The sequence below is a fragment of the Anguilla rostrata genome, chromosome 1 (assembly GCF_018555375.3).
Source record: "Anguilla rostrata isolate EN2019 chromosome 1, ASM1855537v3, whole genome shotgun sequence".
NCBI classification, from domain to species: Eukaryota; Metazoa; Chordata; class Actinopteri; order Anguilliformes; family Anguillidae; genus Anguilla; species Anguilla rostrata.
In genome coordinates this window covers 62,447,030-62,468,454 of record NC_057933.1, presented here as the reverse complement: position 1 = coordinate 62,468,454, position 21,425 = coordinate 62,447,030, and the positions used below count along the sequence as shown (strand labels likewise).

Here is a 21,425-nt window from a genome sequence, read left to right as displayed (position 1 = left end):
GCAAAGCAGATTTAACCCATGGCACATCCAACCAAAATATTTTTCCTGAGTGTTTTTATTTTGTAGTTGATTCACCAGCATTGCCTTTTGAATTATTACATTTACATTTAGGCATTTAGCAGACGCTTATCCAGATGGATGTGAACAGAACCATTATACTACACTGTCGAGTTGCTTTGCCTTTTCTCATTACAGACTGGTTTCTATGCATGCAGCACATGGAAGATTTATATGGTACGGTTGGTGTATCAGTGCTGAATTATAGATGAAACAGGTTGACATGTTGACACCTCCTTGACTCAGAGGTCCTTGAGAAGTCCCTGGAGAAGAAGGCGGGCAGAAACTATGGCCCCCCTGGAAACCGAAAGCTCATCTACTTCATAGATGACATGAACATGCCCGCTGTGGACAGCTATGGGACGGTCCAGCCTCACACCCTCATCCGACAGCACCTAGACTACCGGCACTGGTGAGGAGTCTCCAAATTCAGCATAGAATCTATAGGAACGAAATAACAAAACCAAACCCCCGTTTAATATTCTGACCTGTCTGGGAGCTACAAAAGGAACGTAGCGGTATGTGTGCAAACTGTTAGCCCTTTCATGAGTGCCGGTGACTTTACTTTGAAAATAAGTATCCTGTGTTTCATGTGGAAGATAGGCACTCTGAAGATAAAACAAGCTTTGAACTGATTTTACTTTTTCTCCAAGGTATGACAGACAGAAGCTGTCACTCAAAGAAATTCACAACTGTCAGTACGTGGCTTGTATGAACCCAACTGCTGGGAGCTTCACCGTCAACCCCAGACTGCAGGTAGTGGGGGAATTGTAGACTTTTTCACTCTTAACTAACACGTAGCACCAACCCTTTATGGTACAATGCAAGCTGCTTGGTACTATGCCCGTTGTAGGAATTACCCACGTCATGAAAACCCATAAGACAGAACCATTCCTATTTAAATGCTGAGTAAAGGGGAAGTCACCCTAATTCACCGATTATATTTTATTCATCACTCCACTGTTGGAAGGTAAAAAAAAATGATTCAGAGTGGTTGTTGTTTACAACGATAAAAAATTTGCCTCTCACTACAATATTGAGAGTTGGTATCACTGCCCCTGAGACATGAAATGTGTCATCCATGCTTTTTCAGGAAGGGTGATAGATATGTTAAAGATTGTTATGTTGCAACTGCCATGTCGTTTTACCATGATATCAGTGAGCAGATCCTTTCACCAAATTTTATGTAAGTTCCCCTTTAAGTGCTGTGCACACAATAATAAAGTACTTGGTTGGTTAGAATTATTTTGATAATTGCACATATTTAATATCCACATATCTTTACTTTTCAATTTAATATAAATATGAACGAATAATATAACTAAATAAACACTTGTTTTAGTTTGAAACCTGTTAATTCTCCTGGGAAGCCTACCCAATTCCTTGTGGCCTCGTTGAATGTTAAGACAAGTGAGACAGGGAGGGGAGACCAAAAATTTATGTGACCTGGCAAGGCTGGTTTGAGCTCATCATTAAACCGTGAAGGAATAGTCTTGTTAATGTTTCTGTGTGATTGCTGCCAGGTCATAAAATTACATGAGTGAAATTTATTTATGTTTCAGTTGGCAATCTAGTAGAATAACTGTCATTCTTAAAAAACAGTTTCGTTCAAAATGAGATTTGTGAATTTAGTTTTTCATCTGAGCGGAGCACCATGTGGCAGATCCATGTAGCTTTAATTCAGATGCAGCATCTCTTTGAGGTTCATGCTGATCAGAGCTGACGTCTCAGTAATGGTTGCTGTGTTGTTTTTGCACCGCAGTAAGATTGTCCCCTGTCTCCACAGAGACATTTCTCTGTTTTTGCAGTGAACTTCCCTTCTTCAGAGGCCCTGGACTCCATCTACAGTAAGATCCTTGCGTTCCACCTCCAGCAGCAGCCTTTCAGCCCCGGGGTCCTCCGAATGGCCGACGCTGTGGTCTCAGCCTCCATCTGGCTCCACCACAGGATGGTCCACAACTTCTTGCCCACGGCTGTGAAGTTTCACTACATATTCAACCTCCGTGACCTCTCCAACATTTTCCAGGTGAGGTCTGCAACACAGATCGAGTCGAGGATGAGGATGATGCCTGAAGAAGTGTGATGCTCACTATGTTGTGCTGTTTGATTATATATTGCCTTATTTGCGTATGCACTTATCCCATTTACACAATTTACACTTATGCATGTTATTCATTGTGTATATTTCCTGAATCCATTCAGGCTCAGAACACTGCCTAAAAGTAGAGCAGCAGCACCCTACCCAATATTCAAGCCTGCTGCTTCTGACAGTATTTGGAGTCCATTTTCTAGGCTGTGATGATTCTCTGCTGTCTGTGCAGGGCCTCCTCTTCTCCACTGTGGAGTGTCCGAGACAGGACACTGACCTGGTGCAGCTCTGGCTGCACGAGACCAGCAGGGTGTACTCAGACAAGCTGGTGGAGCCGAGGGACCACAGGCTCTTCCACAAGCTGCAGATGGATGCTGCACGCAAGCACTTTGAGGTACAGTGCACAGAGGTGCAGTGTCTGTGGGAGACGTCTGCATGAATCAGCCTTGCTCTGATACAGTTCTGACCCTGTTCTGACCCTGTTCCTGTTGGCTTGGTACCCAGCTGGGATTCACCCAGCCACCCACCTGACATCTGAAAGTAATTGCTGTATCACTGTGGTCCAGAATTAGTGTGGATATATGACAGTACAGACAACTCAATTACACTCTGTTGTGAAAGCCCTCCCATGCCTATCTGCCAGGGATCAGAGAATGTGTGTGTGTGTTTGCAGGGGGTGGAGGACCATATCCTTTTTCAGCAGCCCCTCATATACTGCCACTTCAGCCGGGGTGGGGAGGAGTCCCGCTACATGCCAGTGACAAAATGGGATGCACTCCGGACAATCCTGGAGGAGGCGCTAGAGAGCTACAACGAGCTGAATGCAGCCATGAACCTGGTGCTGTTCGAGGATGCCATGCAGCACGTGTAAGTGGCCTTCAAATATATCTGTTGGGAAATTAAACCCCGGAAGAAAATGTTCAAATTACATAGTTGACTTAACTAAATCTGGCTATTGGGGTGTGATTTTTTTTGTTTGGGTTATAATTGCTGGCGTTGTGAAAACTTCTATGAAAATTAATCAATGGCATTTAGTTTGATGAGACAGGCGCAATTCAGAGAATGGCCATAGGGAGCAGTTCATTATTGATGATGATGATAATAATAAAAATAATAATACATTATAACTGTATATAACTGGTGATGAAGTAATCCTGTAGTAGATTTTGTAGATTTTGTGCTGTTGGGATGTTGATGGCAGCTGTAGGATCAGCCGGATCTTGGAGGCGTCCCAGGGCTACGGCCTGCTGGTGGGGGTGGGAGGCAGTGGCAAGCAGAGCCTGACCCGGCTCGCCGCCCATCTGTCCTCCCTCCACGTGTTCCAGATCACCCTGCGCAAGGGCTATGGGATCCAGGACCTGAAGGTGACCACCACCACTGATCCCAAACCAGCTACCTGCTGCCTGTCCCTAACCAGTTACCTGCTCCCTGTCCCAAACCAGCTACCTGCTCCCTGTCCCAAACCAGTTACCTGCTCCCTGTCCCAAACCAGCTACCTGCTCCCTGTCCCAAACCATCTACCTGCTCCCTGTCCCAAACCAGTTACCTGCTCCCTGTCCCAAACCAGTTACCTGCTCCCTGTCCCAAACCAGCCACCTACCACCTGTCCCAAACCAGTTACCTGCTGCCTGTCCCAAACCAGCTACCTACTCCCTGTCCCAAACCAGTTACCTGTTACCTGTCCCAAACCAGTTATCTGCTACCTGTCCCAAACCTTTTACCTGTTACCTGTCCCAAACCAGCCACCTACCAACTTTCCCAAAACAGTGACTATTACCTACCCCATCCCAGTCCCATCTGGTGCTGTCCAAGTCCAAATAATTGAAAGGATTTAATACACGCTTCGCTTGTCTTAAGGACAAAGCCAAACGGCAGCGATGATTGCCCATCTATATGTTGATTGCTTTGATCTTCCTGAGCCTGCCCACGTTGTAAGCTGCGTCTTTAAATACTCTGCGGCAGGGAGGATAAATCCCACGGGTCGGTGATTAATTAAAAAGGATCAAGGTTTCTTTTAGCCAACGTGCCCAGGATCAATAGCCTCCGGGCTCCTGGCGGAATATTGATCTGATTCAGTTCTGTTCACCTCTTTACTGACTGTAGAGGGGATAATTGTCAGATCCCATTTAAGACCTCAGGAATATATTTCAATACCTGATTAATGTGGCAGATCCTGTAATTTCACACGGATGCTGTAAAGGCTCAAGTTGTGGTTAACCACAGTGCTGCTGAATGGAAGCTCAGTGTACTGTTCTTTACTCTGTTGACTGATCTGGCTTCTGAAGTTCAATGAAAAATTATTTTGTTCAATGAATAATTGTACAGAGGACTTTCCTTTGTGAATGGGTAATACTGTAAGCTTCAGTTGTGCAAGAACAAAGTATGAGTCCAGATGTGTTGTTGGGAGACATTATGTTTGTTCACTGTTATTTTCCCTGTTAAAACATTAAAGAGGTTTTTAATCAGAATTTTTAAAAAGTACATTTGAATTATGCTGGTATTTTTAGGGCTATATGCTAATTAATTAAATCGCTTTCTGCTGAATGTGTTAGATCTTATGGTGAATTTTTATTTAGCCATTATTTATTCAGCCCCATTGTCATCACTTTTTCAAGGGGACCCTGACCAAGAAAGCAGCACACACCAATACAAATGCACAAGGGTACAGAAAATCAGTGATGTTAAAACAAAAACATGGTCTTACGGTTCAGGTGGGTGTGAGACAGTTTTCTGGTTGTTCTCAGGTGGACCTTGCTGGACTTTACATGAAGACTGGTGTGAAGAACCTGCCTACCGTCCTGCTTCTAACCGATGCTCAGATCCCGGACGAGCGCTTCCTGGTGCTCATCAATGACTTACTGGCCTCAGGTACGACCTCTGTAGGCAAAGTCCCATCAAGCTCCTAGCCCTCAAACTGCTGGGACGTCCTGTCAGAGTTCTCACAAATCATCGACCCCAAAAAAACTACATAAACAAGGACTCCAACACCAAATAAACTAACAATTCATCTCACACCAGAAGCTAATGTCACTGCCATGATAGTGTTATGCAAAATTAGCTATATCATGCTAAACAAGGTCTCTAACACCAAATAAACTAACAATTGATTTCATACCAGAAGCTAATGTCACAGCCGTGATAGTTTTATACTCTTCGGCCATTCTCTTTACATGAATGGCCACGGTTTAAAAAATCTAATCCGTTATTGAAGGTGAGTGTTTATCCACCAGTTTGTGGTTTAACATCAGCGTTAACCAATGCTTTAATGGCCTCGAAGGACTTTAAACAAACTTTTTGTTAATCACTGTACACACGGTTTTATTTTTGTTACGTTTACCTGCTTGTTCAGGTGAGATCCCGGACCTGTTTGCTGAGGAGGAGGTGGACAGCATTGTGGCTGTGGTCCAGGCTGAGATGCGAGGCCTGGGGCTGTTGCACAGCAGGGAGCACTGCTGGAGGTTCTTCATCGACCGCGTCCGTCAGCAGCTCAAGGTCTGGCCCACAGTTCAAAAGACTACATTAAACAGGACTGATCCTTTAAGTTCTGATTTGTAAAAGTCATTTTATGTTGAACATTTTCATATTCATATTTTATGTAGACTCATCTGTTGTCCTTTTGTAAATTTGAGCTGATTGAGGGGTGCGTGGAACAGAGCCTTATGTGTTGTAGGTGTTGGGTATTGCTTAAACAAGAATAAAAATCTAATGTCCTTGAGAGCCAGTTGGCAATCCTCCAGATAAAATAAAGAGTAAAATATTATGAGTTAACATAGAGCCCAATACCTCAGGCGGCCTGTGCAAGGCCAAGCTATATCATAATGCATGATCACTCAAAAGAATCATTCAAGTCTGCAAGCAGCAAGGACCTTAAATATCTGCTGAGTGCGAGAGCTGGCTGAGAGAGAAAAGATAGAAGGAAGGGAAGAAGAGAGGGAGGGGAGAGGGGGAAAGGGGAAGTGAAAGGGGCTTTGTGAGTGACTCATGAGTATGTAGTGCCCCTTGCTGGAGGGACACTGCAGTGATTAGTGAAGAAATCTTACATCATTATCTCAGCTTCATCAGAATGTTGCGACATGACTGATAGTGTTTTAGTGAGATGATTGTGCCCAGGAAGTGAGCTTCACTTCAGGAAGCATAAATGCTGTCTTAAATACCGGCACTCATCCTTTTCTTTGAAGATGAGCCTGGTTGTGTTATCTGTGTCAGTCAGTCCAGTGCTGTAGTGTGCGGCATGAAGAGAAGGGGCCGGTACAAGGGAAGGTGGGGCGCACCGTGGAAGCATTGACTATGGGGAAAGAGTGCCAGACAGGGCCTGGATCATATTACACCCATGAACAAAACTTCCATATCTCTCATTTTGATAGCCCAATACGAGGCCACCCGCAAAATGAAAAGTGAAAAGCACTGTACCCTATGGGGCAAAGGAAAAATCCAGAATCTGCCAAATGTGTTTGCTTTGCAATTTTATGAAGGTGGACTGTTACACATTTGGTTTGGATACTGGAGATAAGGAAGGGCCATTACAGAGGGATGATTAAATACCCACATTACACTGCTGATGGCATGTTAGTCTGCATCAGTGAGCAAGGTAGAGGGAGTTTGGCGGAAGAGGGATAATCTTGGGGTCCAACAGATCCCAGCTGATGTGTAAATCCGGCCAGTGGCACTCTCTCCATCTGGACATGTCAGAGCCCCACAGTAAGGAAGTGAACACAGGGGGAGTGAGGCTTTCTGTGTGTGTGTGCATGTGTTTGTGTGTCTGTGTGTGTGTGCGCATATGTGTGTGTGCGTGTGTACGCATGCATGTGTGGGTTTATGTGTGTATGTGTGTGTGTGTGCATGATATTGTGTGTGTGTGAGTGTGTGTGTGGGAATGGGTTTGTGTGTGTGTGTGTGTGTGTGTGTGTGTGCATGTGTGCGTATGTGTGCGTGTAAGTACGTATGTGAATGGGTTTGTGTGTGTGTGCGTGTGTGTGTGTGTGTGTGTGTGTGCATGTGTGCGTATGTGTGCGTGTAAGTACGTACGTGAATGGGTTTGTATGTGTGTGTGTGTGTGTGTGTGTGCATGTGTGCGTATGTGTGCGTGTAAGTACGTAAGTGAATGGGTTTGTGTGTGTGTGTGTGAGTGTGTGTGTGCATGTGTGCGTATGTGTGCGTGTAAGTACGCACGTGAATGGGTTTGTGTGTGTGTGTGTGTGTGTGAGTGTGTGTGTGTGTGTGAGTGTGTGTGTGGGAATGGGTTGGTGTGTGTGTGTGTGTGTGTGCATGTGTGCGTGTAAGTACGTACGTGAACGGGTTTGTGTGTGTGTGTGTGAGTGTGTGTGTGTGTGTGTGAGTGTGTGTGTGGGAATGGGTTGGTGTGAAGTGGCAGCGTTGTTGCTCAGGCTGCTGAAGATGGGGCCCGTGTCTGAAGCCCTGCTCCGTGTGTCCTGCTCCCCAGGTGGTGCTGTGCTTGTCTCCCGTAGGCAGCGCTCTGCGTGTCAGGGCCCGTCACTTCCCGGCCCTGGTTAACTGCACGGCCATCGACTGGTTCCACCAGTGGCCCCCTGAGGCCCTGCAGTCTGTCAGCCGTAGGTTCATACAGGAGATCGAGGGCATTGAGGTGAGACCTGCTTCTGCCACTCGCCCCCACACACTTCCTCTCATTACTCTTTCCTTTTCTTTCACTCTCCTGCCTCTCTCTTCTCTCCTCTTCCTGTGTTTTACCTTTCTCCTTCTAGTGTCTTCCTCTTCCTTCCTTTTAAGGGAGCTTTCACATGGTGTGCTTGCATGCTGCCTTTTCAGTAAAAGAAATGTGAGGAATGTGTTCTTTCACAATGGTTCAGCATCTGTTCACTGCTCGTGTAAGAAAAATACATTTTTTGTGGGCGGATAAAAACCCAGTGTTATAGGAATAATGCTCCTTTCCAGGGATAAACCAGTTTAATGTATGGGAAGGGGTGGAAAAAAGGGGTGTTTGCAGGCCACTGGTCTTTGATCTTTGATCCCCTCACTCTTTTTTAACAGTAAGTCTCTGCTGAGGGCTAACAGGTCAGTGTTACAAATAAAATGACACATTTCAAAACTATTTGAAATGATGGTGTATTTTTTAAAAAAACATGTTTTTAATTGTTTTTGGACACCCATGTTTTGGCACCCTTGTGTGGAGAGCCAGTATTTTGGGAACACCGGGGTTAAGACTACTCGTTCTGTAAGTGCAATGGGATCTTTATCTCTATTTGGTCCAGGGGGAAGAGGGCCCCCTACTGGCCCGGAAAGGTCTCTTCCAGCAGCGGCTGAGTTTTCTCAGGAGATTAGGGGTTTGACATGAGAGGGCTAAAAGGTGACATGGCTGCTATTTCTGCCAGCAACAGTGTGCAAGTGCATGTCTTTGTAATTATATAAATGAATAATGTAAAACATAACCCATAGCAAAGGTTCTTGCAGTTACCTATTTTCTCTGATACAGAATGTTTTAAGATTATTTTCATAAATCCGTGTAGAGAGAGTGGAACTACAGGACTGTGTTTCACAGCTACATCATTGCTTCTGTAGTTTTAAGGATCAGGTGATACTAAACATTTGCACTGAGGAGTGTGGACACCCGTGCATCCTGCTCAGGAGGTTTGCTACGGAATAATACGCCAATCCACCTCTCCGCAACAGGCCTAGAATTTTTAAAAAAATGCTTTCACATTAGGCACAGTGTATACAGAGCTGAATTAATATGCTGCTGGTAAATGCGAAATGGTTCTAATTGGTTGGCTTCTTGGTCAATATTTGCACTATATTTGATTTGTTTGTGTTTGGTTCAATAATTGAGAGTACATTTTTTGTTCTTCCCACACTTTCTCAAGTGTAACAGATGCATATTGCTTAAAAGAATATTAAAATTTTACATTTGTCTGTAATGAGACTTGATTTGTTGAAGTCTTTGCCTCCAGTTACACTTTTAATTAACATCTTCTAATTACTGGAGTGCAGATGTATTAACTTTTCAATAGATTCCTCATGATTAGCTGCGCACTAACAAAGAGACTAATGGGTAATTAGATGCACAGTGACTGTGGTGACAGGACAGGACCGTGCGCGTGTTATTGTCTTCCCCTTAGCGGTGGAACGATCAGTGACCAGGATCATTTATGCCAATGAGGCGAGAAGAATTAATAATGGTACGGTGACCCTCTAAGGTGACACAGCTGTTTGAGTCAGGAAGTGCCGTCTGCTGGCGGTGACCTTCTCTGAGGAGAAGTGACAGGTTGGGGGTGTGGCTCTGGGGGCGGCAGGGGAGGGGAGGGGGGGATCTCCGGGGCCTTGTGACACACGACCAGCTGCTGCCTGTCTGAATGAATCCCCTTGTCTGCTAGAGTTTGATGACTCCTAGCTTTGACCTCTGGCCAGTTACTGCCCTTGTGGAAGTCCAAGTTAGAGGGTCAGGTGGAAAAGGTTACTTTAGGACTTGTTTGAAAGGTCAGTGGTTAGAGAAGACGTGTGGTTTTAAACTGTGTGCTCTGGACAGATATATAATATGGGAGATTCAGCCAAACTGCTATGTCATGTCCTTTTTGGACTTAGTTTTGTAGTTAATGCAACTTCAAAAGATTAAAGCATTGAAATCGACAGAAACAGTGTGAATCAAATTGAATTAAGTAAATTGTATTTTATCATAAATTCCATATGAAATAAGTAATTATTGCAGAATGTAATACATGGTTGACGGCAAACCGTGTGTTAGGGAGGTACTGATTCAGTAGACCATTACTATTTTGTAATACAGATTACATTCTATTTTAGGAATTTTGCAGATGCTCTTACACAGTGTTAGAAAGTTACATTCAGAACAGCTTCTTTACATATTGTATACATATAATCCATTTGTGCAGCTCAAATGTATTATATGTAAACAAGCAACTTGCCCAAAGGTACAACATCAGTATCCCACCTGGGAATTTAACCTGCACCCTTAGAAGCTAGAAGCCTAGTTTTGTGTAACCTCTGCAATAGACACCCAGCTCCAAATATTAATATATATAAATATTCCAAACAAGAGCATTTTCCCCAGAAAGCCTGTAGTGATGTGCTCCCAGACGCAGTTAGTGTCGGAGTCATCCAGTGGAAACAGTTATGGGTGTCACATTGAAGTGTGAAGGAGCATGAGTAATTGCACCTGACCCATATGAATGTGTTGACATGGAAATGTTGATTTTTCTGCTTTTCTAATGTACACAATTTTGATGTATGACTTATTGGAAAAGGGCATATGAAATTTGAGGAGAACGCATTCCAGGGAAATCTATAATGGACAGCAGACAGCCCGTGCTGGAAGGGCAGCGGAGACCTTTCTGAAGAGTTAATGAGACGCTCTGCCAGTGCCTCAGCCAGCCTGCTTTCGTCTGATGAAAAAGCGTGTATGGATTCTGCACCTGTCAGCGGGTTTAATTATCAAACTTAAACATTTTATTAATAATCAGAGTTTTCGGCACAAATCAATGAAGGAGCAGCGCCGGCCTCGCAAATGGACACGCGTGCCATCATGAACTATTATGTCAGATCTTAATTAATAACGATTTTCGCCCACGCTGCAGAGAGCATTCCTTCTTTTTTCTTTTTTTTTTTTCTTTTTGGTAAATTACGTTCGGGTTTGCTAGCCGCATTTGTAGCTCATTTGTGTTTGTATTAATTGATCTCGGGCAGGCTGTGATTAATTAAACTGCCTGCTACTTGAGCATCACACGATAAATAACCATTAGGAGTGCGGCGGCGTCGGCGGGGAGAGGGGAGAAAGTTGGAGGACGTGGAGGATAATGTAAACAGTGGCCCTGCTTTACAATCTGCATGTCAGGGGCTCAAAACGCATTATTTTCACAGTGGTTTCAAAGCCCAATCATTTCTGGGAGCAGCACCTAAATTTCAGATTGAGTAAGTCGAGGCCGGCCGAGCGAAATGGCAAAACTTGTAGATGAATTCAGAATTTATGAAGATAATATTTCAGGCCCCATCAGCCGCGGACGTTAAACTCCACTCAATCCCGCCGGGCGCGGCGGGCCCTCCTGCTTTTTTACAGCCCCGCGTCCAGGAATCCATCAGTCTCTTCATGGCCCACGTTCACACCAGCGTCAACCGGGCGAGTGAGAAATACCGCCGCAATGAGAGGAGGCACAATTACACCACCCCCAAGAGCTTCCTCCAGCAAATCACCCTGTACGGGAACCTCCTGGGGAGGCGGCGGACGGAGCTGGGCCGCAAGATGGAGAGAGTCCTGAGCGGCCTGCAGAAGCTGCAGACCACCGCCTCGCAGGTACGGCAGCGCCACGCACAGAGCTCAGTGAACTGTGCTTGGAGCGCAGTTACGCACAGTGTAAGAACGGGAGCTGATCCCCCTACTTATGCCTGTGTCTGTGGACAGTGATAATTATGATCATTTTTGCAGGATGTGGCGGGGACTGCAGTTCCTCTGTTTGAGTGGCCTGAGACAGTGACAAATTTTAATTTTCACGATGTGGGGAAATGCACCGAAGACCGGTTTAATTAGAGTGGATGTGTAGAATTTAAATAAGGTGTGGAGAGGCAGCATAATTTGTAAGTGGAGTTGATTTAGTGATTAGTGTTTAGGTGTTCCTTGTACTGGTCCATGTATTGACAACAGAACTGTCTCAGTAAGTCAAAGTCCCTACCCTTAGATGTCCTGTTAATGCATTATGTCTGTCAAAATCACAGCATTCTCTCCATGAGAGTCAACGTTCACATTCTAGCCTACTGAACAGGCTGATTAATGACTGTAAAAAGCACCCACTCAACATTTTAGTCCTTTTTGTTTCGCAGCCTGGCAGTGTTGTGGCGGTGTAATATAATGGTGAGGGAACTGGGTTCGTGACTCACACTTTGTCAGTTTGATTACCAGGTGGGGTGCTGGTGTTGTACCTTTGAGCAAGGTGCTCATACTGAATTGGTAAAACATTTCCAGCTGTATAAATGTGTGTAAAAATGTAATCTGTTTAACTTGCGCTGGATAAGAGCTTCTGATAAACGCTGCAATGTAACGCATACTCTAATTGAGTAAGGTCTTAAGTAATAATAATAATAATAATAATAATAATAGTACATTATAACAGTCTATAGTTGGTAAAACTCAATTGGTAAGTCAATTCTGAGAATGCTTTTCATGAGGAATCCCAAAGCATGGAACATCAAGCAGCATCTTTAAACTACATAAAAAGAAAAGAAAGCCCATAGTCACTGGATCAGTTGCTGCTTCGGATAGGGCACTTATGCACTGTGCAGTGCATCACCCTACAGCCTGTCCCGAATCTGAAGCACAGCAGTGCTCTGTGACACTCACAGAGGGAGGGGTTCAGTCTGATAAATAGCCACTCCTCTGTTTCATAGGATGCCATTCATCTGCCTGTGCCAGCTGCCTCAGCTGTGCCATCCTCTGGCGTGGTATCCATGGTAACTCAGCTGGCAGAGCGCAGAGTGGGAATTAAGCAGTCAGCTGGCCACACAGAGGGCACTCATGCTCGTCTGCGCTCACCTAAACTGGCCTAGAACCAGTTTAGGTGAGATTGGTCATTCTACGGTGAGGTTGATGGTGTGTCATTACATCCCAGAAAAGTGCATCTTTAACAGTGTCTGCCTGCCCCAGGTGGAGGAACTGAAAGTGAAGCTGAGCTCACAGGAAGTGGAGCTGAACCTGAAGAACCGAGACACTGAAGCTCTGCTGACCAAGATCGGGCTTCAAACAGAGAAAGTCAGTCAGAAGAGACGCATCGCTGACACTGAGGAGCAGAAGGTCAGCTCTGGAGGCATCTACAGGCTGAGGATAGCATGATTCTGCCTTGTTTTGCCGGTCATTTTTGATACTTGTACAATAGTTGCTACAGTGGTTATACAAATAAAATATTAATTATACAGTTTATTTACATATTTATGTTAAATAACTTTAATTGCATCTAGGCTGTTCACCTGTTGTGTTCTCTTTACATCCAACTGAAGATGACGAATGGAAAAATAAAATTATTATTCGTTTTTAAATGATCAGCGTCAGTAGTCCTAGATACTGGTAGATTTTTAAATGATGGTGTATCAAACTAAATACCATCCTGGGCTGTTACTGTAATGAAATTGACTTTTTCTCGACATGGCCCAGTTCTGAAGTCCATGTAGACTGTTTAAAGGCAGTGCACCCTCTATGAATCCCAGCTGATGCGTGATATAAAATATTGCTCAACTGTACAGCCTGATTGGTTGCTATGGTGACAGGTTGCAGCCATCCAGGCAGAGGTGTCAGTGAAGCAGAGGGACTGTGAGACAGACCTGGCCAAGGCGGAGCCTGCTTTAGAGGCGGCCACCTCAGCACTGGACACGCTCAACAAGGTACTCCACCACTCCTGCTGTCCTCGCTCAGGTCACTGCCATGCAGGCTGCTTCTGATTGGTCACTTTGTGTGAATTCCGCTAAACGGTGTCTGCTCTCTGCCATACAGATGCACTTCTTTGATTCCATACTGAACTAATGTTCCAGAATGTAAATGTTTTGCTCAAAATCATGTACTGCATTCAGTACTCTTCATCATGTATGTATTCAGCTCACGGATCAATTATATTCTTAATGTATCCACTGGAATAAGTATCCAGGCTAGTGTAAGCTTTTAGGTAACATTATAAATATATGTATCCAAGGATTGCTGAACTGTTTGCAGTTATGTCTGTACCTGTATTGTTGCCTGAGTCGCATTAAAGCATAATCCAGTGTATTATAAAAATGTAGCAGTGGCTTTTCCCCAGTTTCTGTGACTTTTTTGGATGGAATTTTTGATGCCCGTTAAATGAATTTTCTGTGTAATTTCTTAGAACACTTGCTATGGTTTCAGAGAGCTACAATATCCCCTGTTCTGAGTGCAAGCAAATTACTCAAATACTGTGGGTTATAATATTTGTGTAGGCTTACCAGCCTAAGACGGCATGCTATACTGTATAACAGGTTGTGGTGTGAAAGTGACCACAACCTGATGCTGAATTTTATACAATTGTTAAGCAATCAGTTTAATTTCATTCATTTCATTTTAGTGAAAACATTAATGCTATTGTGCGTGTGTTTATGTAACTGTTGTCATTGCAATTATGAGAGGTATTGCCTTCAATTCACCAATAACTTTTGTTCATATGCCAGAAGATGTACAATCAAAGTCTACATTTCTTTCTCAAATTGATCTTCAGTCAGGATGACTGATGAATGGAACGTATTCTTGACCACTGACCGCCGCTCAATAAAATTATGTTGCTAGAATCACTGGTCATGACGAGCATGTAAACATGGTGATAATGACGGATGATGTCTACAAATGCACTAGGTACAAGCACCTTTACCCATACTCGAACATTGTGTATTTGTTTCTTCTGATTTTTATACAAGATATATTTACTGATGAAATGGTGGTGTAATACCATTATCAAGGAGCAAGAGTTGCCCCTTCCAGTATTTGAGCTCACAACGAAAGCTTTGCCAATAAGAAGTACTGCATCAGTACTCCCTCACAGCCACTGAACAAAATGAGTGAGCGCTGATGTCATTCCTAACATCTGGCCCATATCGTATCTAGTGCTTTGATTAAATTGATCTGAGCGCATGTGCATTGAGGCCCAGGCTAACACTCGTACTTCCTCTGAAGGTGAACCTGACGGAGCTGAAGACCTTTCCCAATCCCCCGCTGGCGGTCAGCAACGTGGCGGCTGCTGTCATGGTGCTGCTGGCCCCAAACGGGCGGGTTCCCAAAGACCGCGGCTGGAGGGCGGCCCGAGCCTTCATGGGCAAGGTAGCCTGTCACCACAGCATCACAGCGCCCTGACTGACACCTGTCTCCTCTCCCAAAAGGACCCTGACCCGCTAACCGCGCACGGTCCGCCCACTCGCCCTCTAGCCTCCCCGTCAATCCTGCTCAGAGCTGCAGTCTTCATCCGAGCGCTGCTCTTTGATCTTATAACAGAGTCATGACAGCCGTTATGTCTAGCAAAGTTATAGATAGATAGAAATACTGGAAAATAATGTGGGGAATATTCTAAGGGGGACAAAATGTAATTGTTTTCTGTTTTGTTTTAATTTGAACAATCTTTGTTCAATATTTAGTTCAATCTCAAGCTTCCTTATAGCAAAAAAAACTGTACTCAGTCATCTGTTCATGTTCACTTATTACATTACATATTGATTTTATTTAACCTGTAACTGAGGTTTTCTTAGTCCAGTAAGGTATTGCATAAGATAATACTGTTCATCGTTAGCAGACATAAATCTCTGTGTTTTTTAACCTCCTGCCTTCACCCACCTCAGGTGGATGACTTCCTGCAAACCCTGGTGACTTACAACAAAGAGCACATTCCCGAGACGTCCATGAACGTGCTGAGGGAGCAGTACCTGAGCAAGCCGGAGTTCCACCCGGACTTCGTCCGCACAAAGTCCTTCGCTGCAGCCGGGCTCTGCGCCTGGATAATCAACATCGTCCGATACTATGAGGTGAGCCCATGCCGAGGCAGTTAACATTAAAACGACAGGCTAAGGTAATGGCAATGGCCCTGTCTATTATATCACACTAGCCTAATAAGTAAAAAAAAATAACTTTGGTCTGTTGTTATGAAAGCTGCATTGGTTTTAGCCATGTAAATGTTATGTTTTCTTGCACATTTGGCTTGTTTAACATACACTGCTGTTTTCTGACCGGTAGGTTTACTGTGATGTTGCGCCGAAGAGACAGGCTCTGTCTCAGGCTAACACTGATCTGGAAACAGCCACAGCGAAGCTCCTTACCATCCGGAAGAAAGTGCACGTGAGTACAGCCCCCTGCTCTGTTCTCCCGGATCACTGGCCGAAGTAGCACAGTGCAGTAAAGTGTTCCTGTGTGGAAGAAGAAAGAGGAAGTCCTCCCGAACTTGATGAAAATGATGTTTATTTGCAGGAAAGGTGGTTGTCAGGAAATGTATTCTGGATTCAGTGGAGTTAGTCTGAACCCTATTATCAGGAGTGAATGTCTTTAAATACCTTTTTTCATGCATTGTTTTCTGAGGCGGGAAAAATTGGATATTCAAAATAATGTGATTTTATCAGTGTCTAGCCTCCCTGAAGCAACCGGTCTGCCCATCAATACGGGGTTGAATGTTCCAGTTCCCTGGCCAGGAAAGCCTATTATATTGTTAATCAAGTCTCCTTGTTTGGAATAGTTCTTAATCACCCACTCCCGCCCGCTATTCTATAATTGAGTACTATGCCCATCAGTGGTGACGAGTTGTCGCTTATGCTTATAACCTGCATTGTACTTGTGATCAGTTGACCGAAACTACAGTATCTGGGCAGCAGGCATGGTTTATGTGCTAGTGTTTGAGACTTGAGTGGATAATCTTACATGTGTGAGCATGTAGTAACACAACACACTGTTTAAATATGCAACAGCAAAGCATCACTCTCGAGTATACACTTATTATATAGTATACATCTTATTTTAAATAATGCTGTTTTTTTCATTACAGTGCTGTTAAGAGTTTCTATTCGTTGAGATGTCCATATACTGAATGAACAGATAGCTAAATAGATGTGTTCAACTCTTCAATGGGTGTTGAAAGCCAGTCGAATACAGTCTAAAAAGACTGAGGAACTCCTGAACGTGGTCATTTATTTAATTTATGCTTATATAAATGATGGCATTCAGGAATGTCGGCCTCACTCTTTCTGTTTAAGCGATAGTGGCTGAGTCCTGCGGTCTGAGCTGGGCTGAACTGGGTTCTCTCTGGCTGTGTGCAGGATCTGGACGTGAACCTCCGGGGTCTCACGGCACAGTTCGAGAAGGCGGCGGCAGAGAAGGTGCGCTGCCAGGAGGAAGTGACACGCACGAACCGCACCATCCAGCTGGCCAACCGACTGGTCAAGGGCCTGGAGGTACGCTGGAGGTGGGGAGGGGGCTGGGGGGTGATCTAGGAAGCGGTGGGGGGAGCATGTGGAAGGGTGGGGGTGGGGGTGAGAGAACCGCATCGCTGATCCGCTCAATGGGCCGGATGAGGACATGGGGTCACGGAGATGAGAAGATGAGAGAAGGCCAGGATCTGTAGGAAAGTGGGGGGAGGGAGGAGGGGGGCATGCTGATCTGGTTGACCAGCCAGAAGGAGCGACGGGAAGGAAGGAGTGGACCGTAGCGACCATCCCACTGAGCGAGAAAAGCAGGTGGACAAGGCCCAGCTGGAGGATGTACATGTCAAGCTCACAATCACACCAACTGCTCAAGGCTCTGAGAGGAGGGCTGGGGAGGGAGGCGGGGACAGTGTTTCAGAAGAACCGCTTTCCACACTGGGTGCTTTCTATTGCTTTGACAGCATTTGAATGAAGCAGTTGCTGAACTTGTATTTGTGGCTGCCAGACCTGGATCTTTAGACAGAAATATTTTTAATCTAGGATAACCCTAACATCCAGTGCTTTTTATTCTGGGGTGTGCCCACCTCTCTTATCAAGTCAAACCCAAACTATACCTCTCAAATATTGAAGTGTAAATTCTCAAAGAGAATTTGATTTAAACTGATGTTCTTCAGATTTTCAGTAAATCAATCTACTTACGCATGGCTAGAAAAATATATTATTCAACACTACTAAATATAATTTTCTCTTTATTTAGACATTAAATATTCTGAATGGGCCCACAGTATTTGATTAAATGCTGAATACAAGGCATTACTTCAGCACGCTTGTTTCAGTGAAATGTTTTTAGACATTAGATATGAATGAGAGGAAACAGTGTTTTAAGCTATTTTTAAATGCTACATGCATAACGATTAATGTCTCATCTTAATTCTGAAAAACAAAAGTGTGTTTTTCCATTTCAATGTTACTCTCACTTTCTGCTGCCATACATTACTTGTAGATGTTTGAAATCCCCCAAAACCTTTCTGTTGATAATCTGAAAATAAAATGAGTGTAATATTTCTTTTAGCGGTTCTATTTTAAACATCCAACTTTCTTATTCAACAAAATTAATATGATTAGGATGGGAAAGCATGGCTTTTAAACATATCAAGACAAATGATATTGTCTCTCTGCCATTGACCTGGAAGCAGTGGTGTTTAGACTAATAAATCAGACAGTCTATATTTAATTATTAACTTACTTCAAAGCCACAACAGCTGTTGGAAATTAAAAACGGTTCACCCCAGACTGAGTGGTATTACAGGCAATCCATAATGCATTAGGATAAAATGATAGTGATTTTTAACTGTCTGAGAATTTATAATGCGACATGTTCTGGCTCCGGAGCCCTTGTAAGGCAATGTCACGCATGATTTAGTGCTGTCGGGGTGTCACAGTAATATTATTGAAGTCTTAAATGAATGCTAAATTGATGCTGAGTGATATTCTGGTGAAACTTTCAAAGCCGGTTTACAGGGATTGTGGTTGTACACTTCATTGCCCTCGCCCCATGGGTATTGTAGTTTACTCTCTATTGTATGTCCGTCTCTCTGCGCATAATGAGTGCAGTGAGGAAGTTTGACCACTAGAGGTCTAATTTTAATCAAGGGACCCAGAGCCTGAGATGAAGGTTATCTACCTAAGAGTCTGTGATCAAGGTCGTCTACCTAACGCTTTAGTCAAAACTGGATGATTCCCTCAGTACTAGTTGCAGCCTGACACCCTGTGGGACGAAGCCTATTACACACAGAGCAGGGCCATAGTGCTCCACATGGGAGGAGGGTGCTGGTCAGCAGGGTATTCTTCTACTCACTGCACAGTAGTGCATACTCTGGTGAAGCAGGCCCCTATGGTCTGTCTGTCAGTTTACAATGTGCAATTTCTGTTGTACAGTCTGTCCAGAACAGAATGTGCAAACAGCCAGGGCTCCTGTTAACAGTTGTGTCAATTTGTGTCTGTATACGTATGCAGGAATGTGTACATTTAGGATATTTATGATTGTTTAACTTCTTAGTGGCCAACACTCACAAAAAATGGATCAAAGGGGACAAAGGTACACTTTATTTCTTTATTTCTCACCCGTGCTCAGAGTGGCCAGTTTAAGGAAAGTATGCTCTGACTCGCTCAAATGTTTTCTGCCTCTTTTTCTCATCTGATGTGGATTATAAGATGCACCGTGCATAAATAACTTCAAACTTCCTTTTGTTACCATTTGTTGATTCATTGTTCATGCATGGGGTCACCATTTTTTCTCGCCTGCATGTCAGTCCTCAGTAGAGGCTTTCTTGATCGCAGATAGTTAACACATTACACATCACACCTAGTGTGGGCACATAAAAAGTGCCATCATCACCAGCTCAAAAAATCATAAATAGAAGATTATTCATCACAATGAAATGGTTTTCAGCTGAAGCAGACTAATAAAAATGGAAATACATTAAAACAGGAACTGAAATTAAACGAAAAGAGTTTTAAACTTTTTTATTGGATTTGTTATGAAACTTTGTTATTGAATAGGAATAGATGTTTGTGGCTGTGAAATTTAAATGGTTGAAATAATAAGTGGATAATTACGTATGTGCTGTTTGATGGCTACAGTACATTGACATTTAGTGTATGTAAAAAGAGCATGTAGTTATGTAAATATGATGTATATACCATGTTGTGTTAAATGAATTCCAGTGGTGTGTACAGTAGATCTATTGCTAGTACATTCACTGAGACTCTGTGTGTGTGTGTGTGTGTGTGTGTTTGTGTTTGTGAATGTTCATATGTACATGTCTGCGTGTGTGAATGTGCATTTGTGTGTGTGTGTGTGTGTGTGTGTTTGACAGGCTGAAAATGAGCGCTGGACGCAGGCTGTTCAGCAGTTTGAGGCCCAGCAGCAGACGCTGTGTGGAGACGTTCTCCTGACGGCTGCGTTCATCTCCTACGTGGGCTTCTTCAGTCAGAGATACCGCCAGGAGCTGCTCCAGGACACGTGGATCCCCTTTCTCCAGTCCCAGGAGGCAAGATAAGAATTTATAATTGATATTTTGCAGAACTAGGGGTTTGTGTGCAGTAATGCTTGTTTTTAAATAAATATGATTTGTAACATACCTTTTTGGACCTTGAAATGAAATTGGCCTATTTAGGTAAAAACAATGTATTCATATATTATGCATTATGTATCAATCACACCCAAAGTCAACAGTGTTTTTATAATAGGCCTATTTATAAGGGCTTTGTACATCCAAACCAAAACATGCAATTTGTATTCTGCCATAGATCCTTTGTTTGATCTGTAAGTATGCTTAGAACAAATTCAGGGAAATTCTGTTGTTATCTGGGATGTAAGCTGCTTTAGTTATTATGCCACCGTACACATCCAGTCCCTTTTACCCATCTGTACAAACACACACACACACACACACATACACACACACACAGTGGAGCACTCTGGTCTGTTTGCCACTTCCTGTTGATACTTCCTGCTCCAGGTCCCCGTCCCCCTGACAGAAGGCTTGGACCCCGTTCTCATGCTCACGGACGACGCCACACTGGCTGCCTGGCACAACGAGGGGTTGCCAAGCGACAGGATGTCCACAGAGAACGCCACCATCCTGGCCAACTGTGAGCGCTGGCCGCTGCTAATCGACCCCCAGCAGCAGGGAATCAAATGGATCCGGAACCGCTTTGGACCCGACCTGAAGGTGGTCCAGCTGGGCCACAAAGGGTGAGAGAGCAGACTAGAGAAAGTCCCATTAAACAACAACGAAGTACTCATTAATTATTTGGCTTCATTAATCGGGCAATAAATAGAGGCATGTGCAGAGCTGACTGTTTTCTAGTTAATTATGAACTACGGAATATGGATCATTTCAAAATTAATTGCGGTCGCAGTTTACAGACATCTTTCAATTTAAGCAATATTTTGTGCACAGCTTTTAATTAGATCAGCAGAACAGAAGTGCTGAAATGAGAAGAAGTCCAATACATAAAATATAGTCCAACAGCTCTGAAGATATTTCCAGCTCTTAACTTTAAATTCATTTCAAGATACTTGGACACCATCGAGCAAGCCTTAGCCGCTGGGGAGACGGTTCTGATCGAGAACTTGGGAGAGACGATGGACCCGGTTCTGGACCCACTGTTGGGCAGAAACACCATCAAGAGAGGGAGGTGAGATGTGCATCCTGTGTCATTCTGCTGTTACACATCCTTTGTGCACTCTCATTGGGAAACATGCTTTATACAGAAACATGCTCAGTAGCTGAGGGTCCAACAATTTGTGTCCTACAAAGCTTTATTCCCATCTGAGTAAAACCTACCAGTGTAATACCTGCTATATCCTTTTTGAAGCCAGTTAGACCATGGTCAGTGGATT

At 43.9% G+C, this 21,425-nt stretch overlaps 1 protein-coding gene across 2 annotated transcripts in view; it reads left to right on the top strand.

Annotated features, from left to right (window-relative positions):
• The window catches only part of si:dkey-233k19.3 (dynein axonemal heavy chain 11), a 73,952-nt gene that overhangs the window by 34,871 nt on the left and 17,656 nt on the right, over positions 1-21,425 (top strand). For both annotated transcript variants that reach the window (XM_064348051.1, XM_064348061.1), the window contains 19 exons: positions 304-469; positions 711-813; positions 1,844-2,083; positions 2,379-2,540; positions 2,820-3,013; positions 3,348-3,510; positions 4,891-5,014; positions 5,496-5,638; positions 7,587-7,748; positions 11,190-11,423; positions 12,768-12,914; positions 13,385-13,498; positions 14,793-14,936; positions 15,449-15,631; positions 15,840-15,941; positions 16,910-17,044; positions 19,894-20,067; positions 20,539-20,774; positions 21,098-21,220. In XM_064348051.1, the coding sequence (XP_064204121.1) occupies positions 304-469; positions 711-813; positions 1,844-2,083; positions 2,379-2,540; positions 2,820-3,013; positions 3,348-3,510; positions 4,891-5,014; positions 5,496-5,638; positions 7,587-7,748; positions 11,190-11,423; positions 12,768-12,914; positions 13,385-13,498; positions 14,793-14,936; positions 15,449-15,631; positions 15,840-15,941; positions 16,910-17,044; positions 19,894-20,067; positions 20,539-20,774; positions 21,098-21,220 (3,049 nt within the window). The remainder of the gene's footprint in view (positions 1-303; positions 470-710; positions 814-1,843; positions 2,084-2,378; positions 2,541-2,819; positions 3,014-3,347; positions 3,511-4,890; positions 5,015-5,495; positions 5,639-7,586; positions 7,749-11,189; positions 11,424-12,767; positions 12,915-13,384; positions 13,499-14,792; positions 14,937-15,448; positions 15,632-15,839; positions 15,942-16,909; positions 17,045-19,893; positions 20,068-20,538; positions 20,775-21,097; positions 21,221-21,425) is intronic.